Source organism: Panthera leo, chromosome C1 (assembly GCF_018350215.1).
Source record: "Panthera leo isolate Ple1 chromosome C1, P.leo_Ple1_pat1.1, whole genome shotgun sequence".
In the NCBI taxonomy this organism is placed as follows: domain Eukaryota; kingdom Metazoa; phylum Chordata; class Mammalia; order Carnivora; family Felidae; genus Panthera; species Panthera leo.
Window position 1 is genome coordinate 100,628,418 of NC_056686.1, and position 18,051 is coordinate 100,646,468.

The 18,051-nt window shown below is 38.1% G+C and overlaps 1 protein-coding gene across 6 annotated transcripts in view; it reads right to left on the reverse strand.

The window, feature by feature from the left end:
• SPAG17 (sperm associated antigen 17) overlaps positions 1-13,094 on the reverse strand; it is a 239,608-nt gene extending 226,514 nt beyond the window's left edge. For 5 of the 6 annotated variants that reach the window (XM_042953607.1, XM_042953611.1, XM_042953606.1 and 2 more), the window contains exon 1: positions 12,936-13,093. In XM_042953607.1, coding sequence (XP_042809541.1) covers positions 12,936-13,022 — 87 coding nt within the window. In that variant the 5' untranslated portion in view covers positions 13,023-13,093. Of the gene's footprint in view, positions 1-12,935 lie in introns of all 6 variants that reach the window. The other variant, XM_042953612.1, reaches the window with a different exon arrangement.
• Positions 13,095-18,051: the final 4,957 nt, after the last annotated feature.

The following is an 18,051-nucleotide window of genomic DNA, read 5'->3' on the forward strand; positions in this document are numbered from 1 at the left end:
ATCTTTTAAATCAAGGGTGTCAATAAGGTAATTACTAAACATTTTTAAACATATAATCAGAACTTTTAACACAATCTATTATGTAGTTAAACATAAGTGAACATTTTTAGACATGAAATACTTAGTTGAACCGTGAAAAATAATTTGTATGGGCATATCATAGTAATGTAGCCTTATGATCTTGCAGGGGCAAAGCATTTATCTACTGAAATGATAGAGCAACCTTTTGGAAAACATATAAATCAGACTAGTAAAATTTTAATCACTATTGATAGAGCTGTAAAAGTTCCATGTAAAAGTATTTTAATAATACCTAATATGCAAAGTTCAAGATGCTGAAGGTAATTAGGTATTTTTTATTGATCTGGTATAGCAAGATGGAAAAGCATTTGTGATATCTCAAACTATTTCAATGGGTACCAAGAAAAATGGTTTCACCGAGAAGTATTTACTTGACAACAGTGCCAGAGTGGTAACATGCATAAAGTCTGGAGTTGCAGCCCACATTTTTTTTTTTAAGTAGGCTTCACACCCAGTGTGGAGCCCAACAGGGGGCTTGAACTCAGTGCCCTGAGAACAAGACCCTGAGATCAAGCTCAGTCTGAGCTGAGATCAAGAGTGGGACATTTAACCCACTGAGCCATCCAGGGACTCCAACAGCCCACAGTTTTGAAGAAAATTTCAGATGTTTCGTTTTCATCCCAACTCAGTATGTATTCAATATATTCAGCTGATACAATAAGAGATGTATATGAAGTCAATATTAGTACCTTCTTTATAAATTTTCCATTTGTTACCATAAGGGGTTTTAATACATATTTTTAAAATTTATTTACTTTTGAGAGAAAGAGAGAGACAGAATGTGAGCAGGGGAGGGGCAGAGAGAGAGGGAGACACAGAATCTGAAACAGGCTCCAGGCTCTGAGCTATCAGCACAGAGCCTGATGCAGGGCTTGAACTCATGAACCGTGAGATCATGACCTGAGCCAAAGTTGGACGCTTAACCAACTGAGCCACCCAGGAGCCCCTATTTATTACCATATGTTAAACAAACACTAGAGATAATTAAATAATATATCTGAAGAGAGCTCAAGATTGGACATTAGAGAAATATTAGAACCCAGCTGGGCAACACATAGTGCTAGCATTGCACTGACTGAGAAGAAATCATGCCAAGACCGTGTGTTCATTTTAATGTAAATCTGAAGTGGGAGTAGTTAAACATTTGAAAAGTGCAACTAACTTTTAGGGATTTGGCTTTAGTGAAATATTCTACTATGAATTTCAATACTTTCTTTAGCTTTGTCAGAGAGAAATGAAAACATTTTGCCCATATAAAATTAATAAAGTGAACCATTAAAAGAGATGCAGAAGATATATAGAAACAAATGAATAAAGAGTACAACTTGAAACAAAGCAAAGTAATCAATTATAAGAGAAAAATAATTTTTTGTTTAATAAATTATACAGAAATGGGTTTATTATTTTATGACAAAAATGCAGAGCACAATGAATTATTAACCTCTTTCAATTTATTCAATCTTAAACTTTAGCCACAGTATGCAATGTTAACCAAGTAGATTTAGGGTGATCAAAAATTTATAAAATTAAGTCAACTAATTGAATGTGACATTCCAAGAAATGGTTTTGTGACTTAATTGATCATAAATAAATTAAATATAAAAAAACTCACACAATATTATGAAGGCTAGAAAAAATTTCAACATAATTATTCGCAGTTCAAAGGCTGCAATTATAAGAAATCCAAAAGTATAATTTACTTTTAGTATGACAAATGATATTGTTGATATTGAGAGAAATCCTCTACATACAGAGAACTACAAATTGCATAACAACTACCATTTTAAAAGGAAAGTCACAGAAGAGCCTATGCACATTTCTTCATGTTACCTCATGGCTCAGACAAGGGCAACTTTTAGGAAGTGAAACCCATCAACCAAAGGCTGCACCAACACTTCTGAAAACCAACAAATGATTTGGAAATCATCGGAAAAATGTGATGACTGATAAGGACGAAAAACTATACCATCTGGCAAGGAGTTTCATAAGGTACACATAATTGAGTTTATATAAAGAATAAAAAGTAATTTAATTGTAAAAAAAAAAGAAAGAAAAAGTAATTTAACTGTTAAATTTATATGTTGATTTCCATGTAATTGTGCCAGTTAACATATTTTTAATTTTCCCTCCTGGATGAAGGCAGGCAAGAAGAAGTTGAGAAGGTGATCGTAATGGTGTTGGAAGTTATGAGGCGTGAAAAAGAAGGAAGTGAACTAGAGAGGCCACAGTAATAAGATTTGCTGACCAATTTGTTATGAGAAGAGATGGGGCTAGGGTGTTTCTAACTTCAATGAACAGGATAGTTAGTACAAGTTCTGAACACACTGAGTTTGAAGACATGTGTAACGACCAGATGAAAATATATAAAAGAGTAATAACAACAATAATTAGTATATTATTCTATAATAACATAATAATGATTATTATTATAAATATTTATACTGGGCTACATAGTGTTCCACATTCCTTCAGATACTGTATTTGATTTTCATGCTGCTCCAGTAAATATAGTCACGCTATTATTACCAGGAGCTCCTCGTTATTGAGGCCCTACTATTCCTGCATTCAGCAATGTTATTTGAGCCCCTCTATAGGCCAGGGGTTGGTGATGTATCAGTCAGTAAGATGAATCCCTGCCCTCATGGAGCGGACGTTCTCATGGAGGAAAATAGACAATAATGAAATATATGTAAAGTAGAAGGTCAGGAACAGAGTCAGGGTTAAGTGGATGGAATGTGATGGTGTAGTTTAAATAGGATGGTTGGGGAAGGAGATATTTGGACAGAATCCTAAAGGAAGGGAAAGAGCGACTCACATGATTATTTTGGGAAGGGTCATTCTGGGAAGAGGGCACAGTAAGAGCAAAGATGGCAATGTGTTTTTGATGGGTCTGAAGATCAGCAAAAAGGCCAGTGTGGCTACCATGGACTGAGTGAAGGGGAGAGTCACAGAAGATTTGAGATGAAGTCAAAGTAGTTAGCAGAGGAGACACACACACACACACACACACACACACACACACACACACGGTCTTTAAAGCCCATGGTAGACCACTCGGGATTTTACTCAAAGTCTTGTGTATTAAGAGAAACACTCTGACTGCTATATGGTGACAAGACTCTAAGTCAGCAAGAATGGAAGTAAGAAACCAAGTTCTAAAGCTCTTGAGCTACCTGTAGCTTAGGCAGGTGATGATGATGGCTTAGAATAGGATGTAACAGTGGAGTTGAGACCAACAGGACAGATTTTAGAAACATTTCAAAGGTGGAACGAACAGGATTTACTAAAAATTAATTATAGAGTGCAGAAAAGAGGAAGAAAATAACAAATGCAAGATTTTTGGCCCTAGTGACTCACTGGGTGAATGGCGAATCCACTCAATGAGGTGAAGACGTAGGAGGAACAGGTTTGAAGGGGGAAAATACGGGATTTGGGTTTGGAGTCTGAGATATTACATGTTAGATGCCTTTAAATCCTCTCAACAATTGCTTTCATATCTGTAATGGAGGTATGACCACTGTCCCTCTTTTATGGTTGTAAAAACTAAGGCTTTGAGATTTTCTTCAATTTAAGTTCTTACAGCCAATGGGTTGAGACTAATGCTAGAGCTCAAAGGAGAAAATAGGCCAGGAGGCTGACACTGTAAAATCCAATCAATGAATCTGATTCAAAAGTATTTCTTGAAGATCACTATGTACTTACTTAGCACTCTTAGGTGTTGTGATCAGGAAGGAAGGAATCACATGTTCCTTCTGCTACCTTCCAGGAATTTGCAATGTTGTAAGGGAATTGAGATACAATAGATGACTCTGAAATTGTTGGACCACAGCTCAAAATAGGATCGCATTAAAGATAACAATCACTGGAATAGTTCGGTAGAAGGAGAAAAGTCAGTGATGGGCAGAAATATGTGACTTGAGCTCCTTTCTGGAAGATATGAGGGAGGATTTTAATGAGAAGGAGTTGGATGGTCTTCAGGCCAGGAACCTGCATGGGTATAGTCAGTCAGTACGTGCCTGGGAATACCACGGAGACCATTCAACTGGAGTAGACAGAGAAAAAGATGGATGGACAGAGAAAGGCCAAATTAGGCAGCGCTGTGAAAGCCAGGCAGAACATCTTGGATTTTATCCCATGGGTAACTGGGAGCCAATGATGGTTTCTAAGGCTAGAGTTGAAACATGGTCAACATTCACCATTTCTTAACTAACATTTTCCTAGGGTGTTGCCAAACTCACATTGGCAACACTTACATTTTACTTATATTTAATATTTTTCATTTGTAATAAAAGTGATCACATATAACATCTAGGTAGATATTTTGACATGCTAATTCCTTTCAGTTCCAAACTCATTCAAATAATACATTTTTGTCCAGAAAAGAGAAATTATAATGTGAGGTTACGAAAAGTCCATTTCCCTCTTAACATTCTTCCTAGCAACTCAGTTGTTTTCGTTGGCTTTTATTAAAACAACCTTTGTGTGAACTGGCAATTTGTTTTGTAAATATCAATGAAAGCATATTTCAGAAAATATAGTAATAAAAACCAACCCAATTTCAGAAATATGCTCGCTGCCAGACATCAGTCTTCAGCTCATATTATGAGTATTTCCAGTAAGTCTTAAATACACATTAACATGAGAAATAGCTCACTGTCTAAGATCAAAAAAGTTGAAAAATCCTTCACTGCCTCTCAAAAACTGCTCAAGGATTCTGCCTAATAAAATGTATTTCCCTTTTTGATAAAGTGCATTCGTAATGGCTCAAGCGCTTCATTTCAGTTGAACATTTCCCCCCAAAACTGACTTAAACTCAGTTTATTATAATCCTAACATCTATGTGTTTTACAACTTTGTTTGTTTAAGAGGTCTGGGATATTAACATTTCAGCAATACCTATCTTGAACCCTTATCCACATTATTAAACCTTTACAAGAATTATAAACTTTGTCCAAGACTCTAAGGAACTCTATTATTATTTTTCAAATGTGCACAACTCAGCTATTGTCACTAAGCTACAGTTAATAAGAGAAAAAAAATCTTCTGCAACTGAACTATAATGAGACACTACTAACTAAATATTCTGAAGAACTTTCACTTGAATACCTCCTGGCTGGCAGCTGAAATATCTGAGAAGTTTTGAAATGGTATCATTGCATAGTTATTTTCTGGACACTGTCATAATCATGCTATGTACCTGCTGGGATGCTCTTTTATGTGAATGAATGTTTTCTGTCCCTTCCTCTTCTCTTAGAATACATCTCTTTGGTCTACTAATTGTCCTGATTTCCACAATATATATTTCTTCATATTTCAAAGTAGATCAGTGAATTAATTCCATTAATATAGCTTGAGTGTGGTACCATGTGCTTAGAACCATGCAAGTCATTATGGGGTAGGTACAAGAAGTATAAAGATATGATTTTGCTACAAAGCAGCTCATATTATACTTGTGTTCTACAAAACATGAATTGATAGCACATAATTCAAGGCATTCTGTAAATACTAAGTTATAAGATAAAGCCTAGAGCTAAAGTGAGGGAAGATAAATCACTGAATGTCTCGACCTTGCCATGCTTAGATCCTCAGTGGTATGAAAGGGGCGGGTTAGCCCAGATACCCAAGGAGTCTCCACCTCTGGGTGAACACAGTAAAGGATGGCACGACCATGTATGTCCTCAGCTTGCGTCTTTGATGCCAATATTCTTACTTACTTGAAAGGTATCATGAATTTCTTCTTTTTTAAATGTCTATTTATTTTTGAGAGCCAGAGCATGAGTGGGGGAGGCACAGGGAGAAAGAGGGACCAAAGATCCAAAACAGGCTCCATGCTAACAGCAGTGAACCTGATGCGGGGCTCAAACTCATGAACCTTGAGATCATGACCTGACCTGAAGTTGGAGGCTCAACTGACTGAGCCACCCAGGTGCCCTGCATCATACATTTCAATGTGTAAAAACATACATTGAAAATGAAAATACAGAAATTGGAAGCAAGACCTCCTGAGTCTCAGTAAGGACCTCGACATATTATGGTAGATGTCCCCAAATATATTTTTTAAGTTTATTTATTTATTTTGAGAGAGCGAGCAAGTAGAGGAGGGGCAGGGAGACACACACACACACACACAGGGGGAGAGAGAGAGAGAGAGAGAGAGAGAGAATCTCAAGCAAGCTCTGCACTATCAGTGTGGGCTTGAATTCACAAACCATGAGATCATGACCTCAGTGGAAATCAAGAGTTGGGCACTGAACTGACTGAGCCACCCAGGCACCCCCCAAATATTTTTAAGTATGTAAGTAATCATATTAAATAAGAATTGAAGTATTAATCAAGAAGTAAAATCTTAATGATAAATGTAAGGCAAATGACAAGAAGTATCGAGTCCCTTAAGTTGGGCATTAGGGAACTAAAATCATAATTACAAAATGAAATCAGCGAATTACAATAGCAAAGCTGACTGGGTTAAAGGGTATGTGAATTGCCATAAAACTTTTTTTCTGGTTTTTTTTTTTTTTTGTTTTTGTTTTTTTTTGTGGTGGGTCACAGTAAGCAAATGGAATAGTTGCTATGCCAAAAGATGGTCTCTTGAGTTGAAGCTGCCTTTTTACTACACATAAAAATGAAACCTTAGGGGCACCTGGGTGCCTCAGTTGATTCAGCATCCAACTCTTAAACAAATTAAAAAAAAATTTTACATTTATTTAAGACAGAAACAGAGCATGAGTTGGGGGGGGGGGCAGACAGAGAAAGAAGGAGACACAGAATCTGAAGCAGGTTCCAGGCTTTGAGCTGTCAGTACAGAGCCCAACATGGAGCTCAAACTCAAGAACCATGAGATCATGACCTAAGCCAAAGTCAGACGCTTAACCAACTGAGCCACACAGGTGCCCCCAGAGTCCAACTCTTGATCTCCGCTCAGGTCATGATCTCATGGTTCATGAGACTGAGCCCTGCATCAGGCTCTGCACTGATAGTATGGAACCTGCTTGGGATTCTATCTCTCTCCCTCTCTGTGTTCCTCTCTGGCACACATACACACACACACACACACACACACACACACACACACACACACACACTCTCTCTCTCTCTCTCTCTCTCTTTCTCTTGCTCTGTCAAAAATAAATAAAACCAAACTTAAAAAATTTGAGACCTTAAACCAGGAACAAATGAAAAGAAATAAACATCCTCAGATAATCTGAAAATATGAAAGGGGTTAACAATTAAAATTAGCAAAATCTCCAGAATTCTACCTGTGAGATATCTAAATCAACCCAAACAAACTTTTGCGGAACCTGGAACTGTGAAGAACGCGTTTGAGACACATGTTCATAACATCTTAAAGAAAAAAAAAAGGATTTGTATCTGACTTCTGAATATTTCCTGTAGTGTTATCATGTTGTCACTTAACATAGAAAACATTGCGAGATTCTTTTATACCATAGTGGCACCAAAGCTTGGAACATAACACAAAAGTCCAATTGAAACATGTAGCCCACTCATTCTGAAGCTACGTGAGATTACCCAGAGGCAGGTCTTGTGCAATCTGTAAGCTCCTAGAGGGAATGGCTATATTGTTTGGACAACTGTGAAAAATTTTCCTAAGTTGTCATGAACAAAGCTTCTACTAATCTCCACTTTCTCAGCATCACCTGTCCTATAATAGGCTTGGAAGAAATGGGAAGATCATAATTGATTACAAGTTCTCTTAGACCACAGTGACATCAAAAAAATGGCAGATTAGGCAGTTACATGCCCTCTGCGTCCCCTGGAAACATTAGAAAAACAACTTGAAACTGGCTGAAATTACTTTATAGGAGCACTGAAACCAGTCAAAGATCTAAAGCACCAAGCAATGCCCAATGAAGAAAAAGCCACATTCAATAAGGTAGGAAATTTTTTGGCTCTTGTACTCTCCCTTGCCCCACCCTTTCTCCATGAGAAAGGACAGCCTTTTCAACAATTGGTGCTGGGAAAACTGGATATCCACATGCGGATATACATATATACACACACACACACACACACACACACACACACACACACATATATACACACACATGCATAATACATATATTTAATATACATGTATGTATATTACATGTATACATATGTGTATACGCACACACATATGTATATGTAGATGTATATACATAAATATGTATACATAGGTATGGTTATATACATGTATATACATGTGTGTATATATATAATGTTGGACCATAATCTCACACCATACACAAAAATTAACTCAAAATAGACCATGCATCTAAATTCAATACTAAAACCATAAAAATCTTAGAGGAAAACATAGGGGAAAAGCATCATGACACTGGGTTTGGTAGTGATTTCTTGCATAGGCAAGAAAGAAAAGAAAGACTAGATAAATTGAATATCATCAAAACTAAACTCTTTGTGCATCAAAGGACACTGTCAACAGAATGCAGAGGAAACCCATGGAAATAAGAGAAAGTATTTGCAAATCACATACCTCATAAAGGGTTAGTAGCCAGAATATATAAATTAGTCCCACAATTCAACAGTAATAAAACCCCAACAACTCCATTTAAAATGTGGGCAAAAGAAGATATACAAATGGCCAAGAAGTACATAAAAAGATGCTTGATATCATTAATCATTAGGGAAATGCAAATTAAAACTACACTAAAATACCACTTCACATTCATTAGGATGGCTGAATCTATCTATCTATCTATCTCTCTATCTCTCTATCTCTCTAGCTATCTATCTATCTATCTATCTATCTATCTATCTATCTATCTATCTCTCTATCTATCATCTATCTACCTATCTCTCCCCAGAATTTTAAAAGTACTGGTAAGGATGTGGAGAAATTGGAACACTTTTGCATTGTTGGTGGGAATATAAAATGGTATAGCCACTGTGGAAAATGTTATGGTGGTTCATCAAAAAATTAAACGTACAATTACCATAGTATCCAGCAATTCTCACTTCTAGTTATATACTAAGAAAATTGAAAGTAGGGACTCAAGCAGATTTTTGGACACTCGTATTCTTTTTGTAAAATGGGTCCACTCTTATTAATAACAGCATTATTCACAATAACTAAGAATTAGAAGTGCCCATTGATGGATGAATGGATAAATAAAACGTACCCTGTACATACGATGGAATATTATTCAGCCTTAAAAACAAGGCAGTTTTAATACATGCTACAACATGAATGAACCTTGAGGACATTATGCTAAGTGAAATAAGCCGGTCACTGGAAGACAAGTACTAGATGATTACATTTACAATGAAATATTTAGTTAAAGTCACAGATACAAAAACTAGAATGGTGGTTGCCGGGAGCTGGGGGGAGGGAGGTATAGGGAATTCTTTAATGGGTATAGTTTCAGTCAGGGAACATGAAAGAGTTCTGGAGAGGGATGGTGATGATGGTTAAACAACAAGAATGTACTTAATGCCACCAATGGTACATTTAAAAATGGTGGATGGGGCGCCTGGGTGGCTCAGTCGGTTAAGCGTCCGACTTCAGCTCAGGTCACGATCTCGCGGTCCGTGAGTTCGAGCCCCGCGTCTAGCTCTGGGCTGATGGCTCAGAGCCTGGAGCCTGCTTCGGATTCTGTGTCTCCCTCTCTCTCTCTGCCCCTCCCCCATTCATGCTCTGTCTCTGTCTCAAAAATAAATAAACTTAAAAAAAAATGGTGGAAATGGCAAATTTCGTTATTATATTTTACCATGATAAAACAGTACAAATAAAAATATCTTAGACCAGAAGTTCTCCAAATAGTGCCTTCAGTCACCAAGTGTTTAGGTTAATACCTTTTCCTCTCACTGTGGCCAGTAGAGGCGGCCTTGACAGTTGCATTAAGATTTTAATTTATCTTGTTTTTTTTTTTCTTTTTTTAATATGAAATTTATTGTCAAATTGGGTTCCATACAACACCCAGTGCTCATCCCAACAGGTGCCCTCCTCAGTACCCATCACCCACCCTTCCCTTCCTCCCACCCCCCATCAGCCCTCAGTTTATTCTGTTTTTAAGAGTCTCTTATGGTTTGGCTCCCTCCCTAACTTTTTTTTTTTTTAAAGCATCTTTAACTCCCTAACGCTGCTGGATATCATAAATATAATGTCTATGTCACATACAAGCCCACACTAAGATATTTTTATTATCTTATTGCCAATGTGCCTAAATATTTTTATCGAATTTGAGGTGTGATATTTCACATATATTAATAAGATAAATGTTTCAATGCCTGGATAGCAAAGTTAGTAAATGACTTTTTGATTGGCAGGATTATTTTAGGAGCAATGTACCCCAGAAGCAGTCTAATCCACATTTCTCTTTCAATTTAAATGTCCCAGATTTATTTAAGGCCTATATTGGTCTCCTTATGTAAAATAATCATCCTCCTTCATTCTACCAGCTCAAATTCTACCCATTCTTTAGGGCCTAGCTAAAGGCAAGTAATTTTGTAAAACATTTCCTGACAATCCCAGCCCACATTCATCTTCCTAACCTCTAGTTAGTCATTTAATGCTTAGTCTAGTCTCTATCTACTCGTTTAGAGCTTAGTAACAGACTACCTTGTATCATTTGCTATCATTTTGTGTTTTAGGACCACCTAAAACGTGCGGGAAAAATTAGCAATTATTCCAGCCTGAAAGGACAGCCCAAAATACTGATACAAGGTAACTTCACTGAAACCAGATTGTGGACTTACTGATTCTCATTAAAGTCTAGTACAGCTCCACATGTGCACGAGTTCAAAATCATTACTGATGTGACTCTTGAATCCGTTAATTCTAAAAAACTAGCTTATGGAATGCTGAGACTTTTCCTTTCTCACCCCCCCCCCCACGCATATACACACACATACACACACACACTCAACTATACATATTGGCACACAATATTTCCTTGAGTAGCAACTGTACAGAGAGAAATTTTGGGTGCCAAAGCAAAACATTTTTTGAGCACCTACTATGTGCAAAGCACTTTGCTAAACCCTATGAATCAGGAATTCACACCTCTAGAAGTCCTCTTTAACCCCACTCCAGAATCTATTACATTGGTGGTTAAGTCATGCCTCTGAACATTGGACTGCTGGGTTAAGTAATCTGGGAATTTTCCTCTTGGAGCAGACATGAACTCAAACTGAGAAAATAAAAATTAGGAGAGGAGGTAGGGGAGAGTTGTCTTCCCCTGCTGTCAAAACACGTGTATTCCAACAAACTGAAGAAGTTCAGCCTTTGTTTTTAAAACTATATATTACTTTGGGTTCAAATTCTTTCTCTTAATAAATAAGATTTATTGAAATTATACTGTTTGAGCAGAACTGAGAAAGCTGAGTATTATTTCAGGTTTTCGAGCCATAAGGAAAAATAGTGTCTTTAGGTTTTCCATTCAACTAGGAAAATTATAGCTTCATATTTGCAACACTAAAGCTAATGCAGTGTCAGCACCCCCATCAAATTCTGTTGTTCAGCACTTTATAATTCAAGCAGAAAGGTTCACTCCAAGCCCAGACTTGGCCTACACAATCTCAAAGAAAATGGAGAAAAAGTTATTTTGGCCAGTGCTGACTTATAAAAGCAAAAGAGAGGGGGCTTTTAACAGAGTATTTTGAAAAACATCTTTGAGAATTTGAGAATGTAACTGAGAACTACTGAGCTGACATCCTTCATTCTTAAAAGTTATAGAAATAACCCCAAATTCCATGATGTCATGTCAGCATCAGCAGTGTCTTAACCACTTTCATGAAATTCTTCATCAGGTAGAATTCCTTATCAGACAGAATACCATTCTTAGAGAAAAAAAAAAAACAATTACAGTAGAAAATAAGGACACATAAGTACGAATTTCTCATGAGGGTATCATAAGACTTTAGGTATATTTTTCCTTTAAGTACTGATTCTCTAGTGCACTGTATGTACACATGGAAAATGAAAAAAAAATGTTTTTCCAGTTTTTAAAGTACTTTGGAATTAATGGCAGGCCAGAATTCCCAGAATCAACCTTTCTCCATCCAAATGTCATCTTGGATTTAGAAGCAACTAAGTGTAGCAGTGGATTTCCAGGAGCAGGTGACAAGAGTTATTGGGCTCCCCAACCAACTAAGTGTTGGTGGGTATGAATGCGGTGGGGAGCTAGTCTGGTTGGGACATGGTGCAATTTGAAGTCATGTGGCAGGGGCGTTATAGATTGCCTGGTACCTTTTTGCTACGCTAGGGATGAGTCCACCAGCCAACCCCTCAGTACTCTGATCTCTTACAGTACCTTCAAAATATATCAAAACTTTGGTGTTGTGGTATCAGGGCATTGCAGAAGAATCTCATCTTTTCCTCTCTGCAGAAGGCTCACTTGCATTAAATACGTTGGTATCTTAACTACTCCATGTCTCTCTTCCTACAGCATTTAGTAAGCCTTACCACAGGCCAGGCTACGGATGATTTAACAGGATGATTCCTTCAGATGTCCGCAGGAAGCAAACAGTTCATAAAGACAACTCCAGTGTAATTTTGGAGTGCCATCTAGGCGACTTCACTGAAAAGGATCTTGAGGAGTCAGAGCTACACCACCTCCCTTCCCCCTCACTCCGGTTTCTCCACCCTTTGAAATCGCACTGATTGACCGGCGCCCCCTTCCTTCTTCCTTTAACGCCCACTCTGCGCGGATGGGAGCGTGGGGCGTTTAGTGGGCGGAACTCCCAAGCATAGGACAGCGGAATCGAGAACAGTTTTCAGAAGGGGCGGCGGTGGCGTCTGGAAAAGAGGGCGAGCCTGGCTGCCTTTCCTGGAGGGTCTGGCGGGGCTTTGGCATTGCCGGGGTCAGAGAGGACTTTCAGGGCTCTGGGCTCACCTGATTGAAGTGTGCAGCGATGAGCGAGGGTTCCCATATCTTAGAACTGGTGCTTGGAGTCCCACCTTTCTCTTTCTTGGGTGCCATGCAAAGGACGGGAGGGGCATTGGCGTCTAAACTGGGCTCAGGCCCGCACTAAGCGTCCCCGCTGCCATAGTAACCGAAGCCACGCCCCATTCCCTGAACGTAGGCGGTGCCCCTCCCCCAAACCTGCCCTGAATCCTCCGGCCAACTGCTCCCGTAGCCATAGCAACCGAGCTTCCCAGCTCCCTGCAACTCTGAGGCCGGACTCCCAGATTAAATTTTAGGATTTTCCAGTAGGGCAACTGTGCAAGATGGTGAGGTCAGGACGAGGCTAGCCTCGAGATTGTCTGGCTTCCTTTAACTCGCTTTGCCCCCGCTCTGTTGCTTCTTGGAGACCCTGTGGTCCGAGGTATTGTCTAGAAACTCAGAATCCCTGGAATCCCGCCCACGATTTCAACACCTTTCAAAATTTCTTCGATCCTGGTTAACCTAAAATGGAGAACTGGCTCTCTCAAGAGACGTCCCATGCCATTTTCTTCTCCATTCTACTCTGCCCCAAATGCTTCCTTATGTGAAGTCAAATTTATCTCCCCGACCCACATCTTTTGCTTCCGTCTTGAGTCCTCCTCCCAGGGACTTCCTAAACCAGTGGGCTCACTTCTCCAAGAGATCCTTTATCTAACTGTAGTCGGGATTAATGTCTTTCTAAACCGTCTTCTCGGCCTAATCAGCCCCAGTTCTTTCAAATTGTCCTTCACTGGTAAGTGGAATCTTTTTTTTTTTTTTTTTTTTTTCCCACCCCACAGTCACCACTATCTAAAAGATCGCCGTCAGAATCCCCCAAATAATGATAGTAATAATAATAATGGTAATAACAACAACTCCTGCTCATGATCACTGGCTATATCTTGTACATAGTTATATCATCTTATTCTTACAACAGCCTTATTCCAAGTCTCACAGTGTATGACTGATGGCACCAGAGTTAGAAGCCAGATTACCTGAATCTCAGATCCATCTTGTTTAATTAACCTTTACAACACCTGTTTTAGGACTGCCAAAATGAGAGATGCCCCTCTTGGGGTGGGGGGGGGGGAGGGCAGACTTACTTTTATTTATTTTTTTATTGCATTAAGACTAATTTCAGGACAGACAGGGGCAGAACTCAACCAGAGGTGTTTTGCTTTTAGTACCTATAAAATACAATGCTTAACTATTCCTCCCAAACCCTGCTCTTGCTGTGAGATGCTTCAATTATCCCAACGGACCAGGGATGGCTAAGGTGATGCACGTGACCTGCAGCTTAATTTCATTCAGAAGGGCCTGCCAGCTGACCTTCTATAGGTGAAGACATTCTAACTCTTATGATTGCTTTCTTTGGGGAAAAAAATGTGTGTGAGGGACGTAGTGATATCCAGACCCTACAATTTTACTTCATTCTGGGGGGCAGGGAGCAGGTTTAAAAATGCTGCTGCTTCACAACTCCTGTTCATAATTTGGACCTACCAAGGTGAAGTTTCTCTGGCCACCCTAATTCTTTAATATAGATATTAAAGAGAAAGCACAATTTCCAGAAGCAGTCTTTTCACAGGCAATTCAAAAAACTGTTGACTTTCCTTTCTTGTTGCAATGTACGTATTTATCTTGTGGGAGAGACTAGATCCACGCAGCCTAGTCACAAGTCCTATCTCCAAGCCCTCTCTTCTTGTCATGACAATAAAATGTCTGATGCATAGTGAATCCAGAGGACTCATGCCAGAAAGAGATTTTCCTGAGAGTCTCCATAGCAACCACCTAGACTGCCACTGATACATTATCATAGAAATTTTTCCAAAATTTTGTCCTTCATTAAAATTTTTTTTATAAGATGAAACTGTCTTTGGATTGCAGCTTGAATATAAAGATGAATTGCTTACAGACTAAAAAGTAAGTAATCATTGATGACATCATTCTTCATTTTGATCATAATTCTTCCCATAGCTTTAAACCATTTGGGAAAACAGTCTTGTGTTTGTATTAGAAAAGCAGTGAAGAGTTTGTTGGCCTTCCAGTTAGATTTTATAAAAAAAAAAATTAACTAGATGTTTATGCATGTCATACTACGTTACTAATTTTCTTTCTTCTTCAATGTGAATACAGATTTCAAAATAAAACATTATGGACAATCAGTTCAGCCAAATCACCGGCAGATGATTAATAAAATAGGTTGCAGATAAGAGAAATGAAGGAAAAATGGAATAAGGAGAAAAAAGTAAAATTAAGTGTTTTTAACATTGCAGAGAAAATGTCCCTAGCTTTGTCTTACAAGTGACAGCTGTCTAACCCCAATTTTTGCAGCAACAAAATTTTTGTGACATATATTGTGGAAAAAAGTGACTAGCTGTTCATCAAACATTTCATTTTCTTTCCTCCTACTATGAGAGTCAGACATTTTTCTTCCCTCTTTATCCTTAGATGGCAACTTGTGACTGAGTTCTAGGCATGGGACATGAGCAGAGTGATAAATCACCACATCCAAGCCTGGCCCTTAAAAATATCTCCCAATATTATTCATGTGCTTCCTGATCTGCCTGGATATTGGGGTGACACTGAAAGCTTTGGATTTCTGAATGACTGCTGTGGCACAGAGGTTCCAAAGTCTCCTTTACCCCTGAGCTTCACCCCACTTTCTCCACCAAAGGCATTGCTTGGGACTATTAAGTGCATGAAAAATAGACTTATTTTCTTAAGCTGCTGAAATACTGGAGTTTGCTATAGCAGCTGGAGCTACCCTAACTACTCTAACATTTTTGATAATTTTCATTTGAGAGTCAGCTTTTAATAAACCTGACAGTAGCCAGCCTTCCCACAATAGGCTGAGAAAACAACCTGGTTACTTTCAAGTAGGCTACAACGCTTGGCTACAATCTAATCTTTGCTCTTAGGTTAGTCCCTGGAAGGGAGGAAGAGGGAGACTGCATCTAGTATTACTAACCCACTTGCACCCTTCACCTTGCCTTCCACCCCCTTATACAGTACATTCTTTCACTTTATCAATTAATAAGCTTTTAACTTTAAAGAAGTGGTTTGCATATTAAAGTAATCCAATAAATTAGCCTGCTTACGGTCACATACACCTATGGAAAGTTTTGCTCATTTTTCAGAAAATGAACCGTGTCACTAAGACATCTATGAACATAAATCATAATTTAGCAAATGATTTAAAGGAATGGTGCGTGGTTTAAATGTCAAAAATAAAGATTTCAGGATGTTAGAATGTACTTGCCAGATAATCTTTGATGGTTTCCTTTGTAAAAGTCCTAACAGAATGGAAGATTTTATAGAAGATTTTTTTACGTAGAAAAATTTTGAAAACTGATTTAGAGAATTTGAAATGAAAGTTTTATGCCTTTTGCCTACTTTGGGTCTATTTCATTATTCTAGGGAAGGTGGCACTCTAGATAATTTATGATACAAAATGGGGAGACATTATACAGGAACCAAATTTATAGGATGTTTCATCATAGAATTGGTCTGTTTAATTTCAGAAAATAGGTGTGAATAACAATGTTCATAGTTTTAAGAAGTGAGAGCCGGTTCAGCTAAAAAGGGACCTTGCCAAGAATAGGAAAAAAAAAAAAAGCATTGCCATCTGTCATACATTTATGCTTTTTTTTTTTTTTTTGGTATAATAAATTGTTTCCCCAACTAAATATAAGTTGAAACTTTATAAGCATAAACTTTACTACATAAATTTTCCCATATGTCAGTGGCTAAAACAAAACTAGACTATGTGGAGAATTTTCTTTCACATTGTCAGGGTTACTCCTGGCTTGTTTAGTTTGATTTTTGCATTTAATATTGTTTAGTTCACCAAGGACTGTCTACTTCTAGGGATGCTCTATTTCTTTAGGATACTATGATCACTGAATAAGTTACTTTTTAAAGTTTTCTATTTCAATCTCATAGTGTTCCGTGAACTCTTATTTAGGCATGCAGTCTAAGCATTATTTCTCATACCTGAAAGGGTCTAGCCAGCTCTAGATGCATCCAGCATTCTCACTGTTGTCAGGTAACATCAGGAGCTCTGGACCAATCCAATTCTAGGCCAACATTTCAGGTATTCAAAGTACATTTAGCTCCAACGATCTGCTTGCCTTTGGCTAAGAAGGCCTCACAGGTGTTCACGGACTTCTCAGATTGGCATTCTACATCTAAGAACACTTCCCACAATCTGTTTGTGTTATTTACCATCATGATCTTTGTGCTGCTAACCTTCAAAATGCAACGTTATAATGCACTGTCCTTGAGTTTTTATTGCGTGTGATGCAGAGGGCTTGATCTCTTTCAGCTACAAGTTTCAAAACATATGGAGAATATTACACCTGCAGTCTATGGTCAGCATTAGCTGCCTATTCCGTCGTGAGTGCAATTTAAAGTGTTGACTTTAATCTTTAAAGCCCCTCATTGTTTAGAAGCCACTTACTCCAGATGTCACATCTCTCTCTATGCATCATCGTGACAATTAAAATCACCTGCAGTGCTTCAGGTCCTAATCCCCAGTGAACTGTGGGGCGTTTGGGAGTAGATCACTTTCTAAAGAAGAACTTCCCTGAGAACCCTATGTTTCTGTGAATGATAAAAATACTCGAAGGTTACAGTTTGAGCCTTGAATGTCTTGTCTCTTAGAACTGTAGGTCTCTGGAGCTGTAATTAAGTGATGTTGATTTAATTTTTATTTCACTTTATGTTATTTGTGGCCAAGAGTGTAGAATGCCAAGTCTATTTTTTAATGAATCCGAAAAATAGCGGTTGTATATATTAAAAATAGAAAAAGCTAAAATTCATCTGTTTCATATTTGTTAGTGTGGGAGTTTCCACACCAGCGTGCTCTCACTCAAAGTTTTCTTTGAATCTAATTTTAAACGTCTTCAGTGAAGGGATTTGCTGTAAATCCTTTGGGGACTATTTCAGAATCCATAACTCATGGTAAGTCATTTCTCTAAATGCTTAACTAAATGTTTGATTTCTTAATGTTTTATCAGATGTCCGTCACTTATAAATTTGTGCTATGTGAAATAATAGCTTTCTTTTTACTGTGTACAAGCTTCAA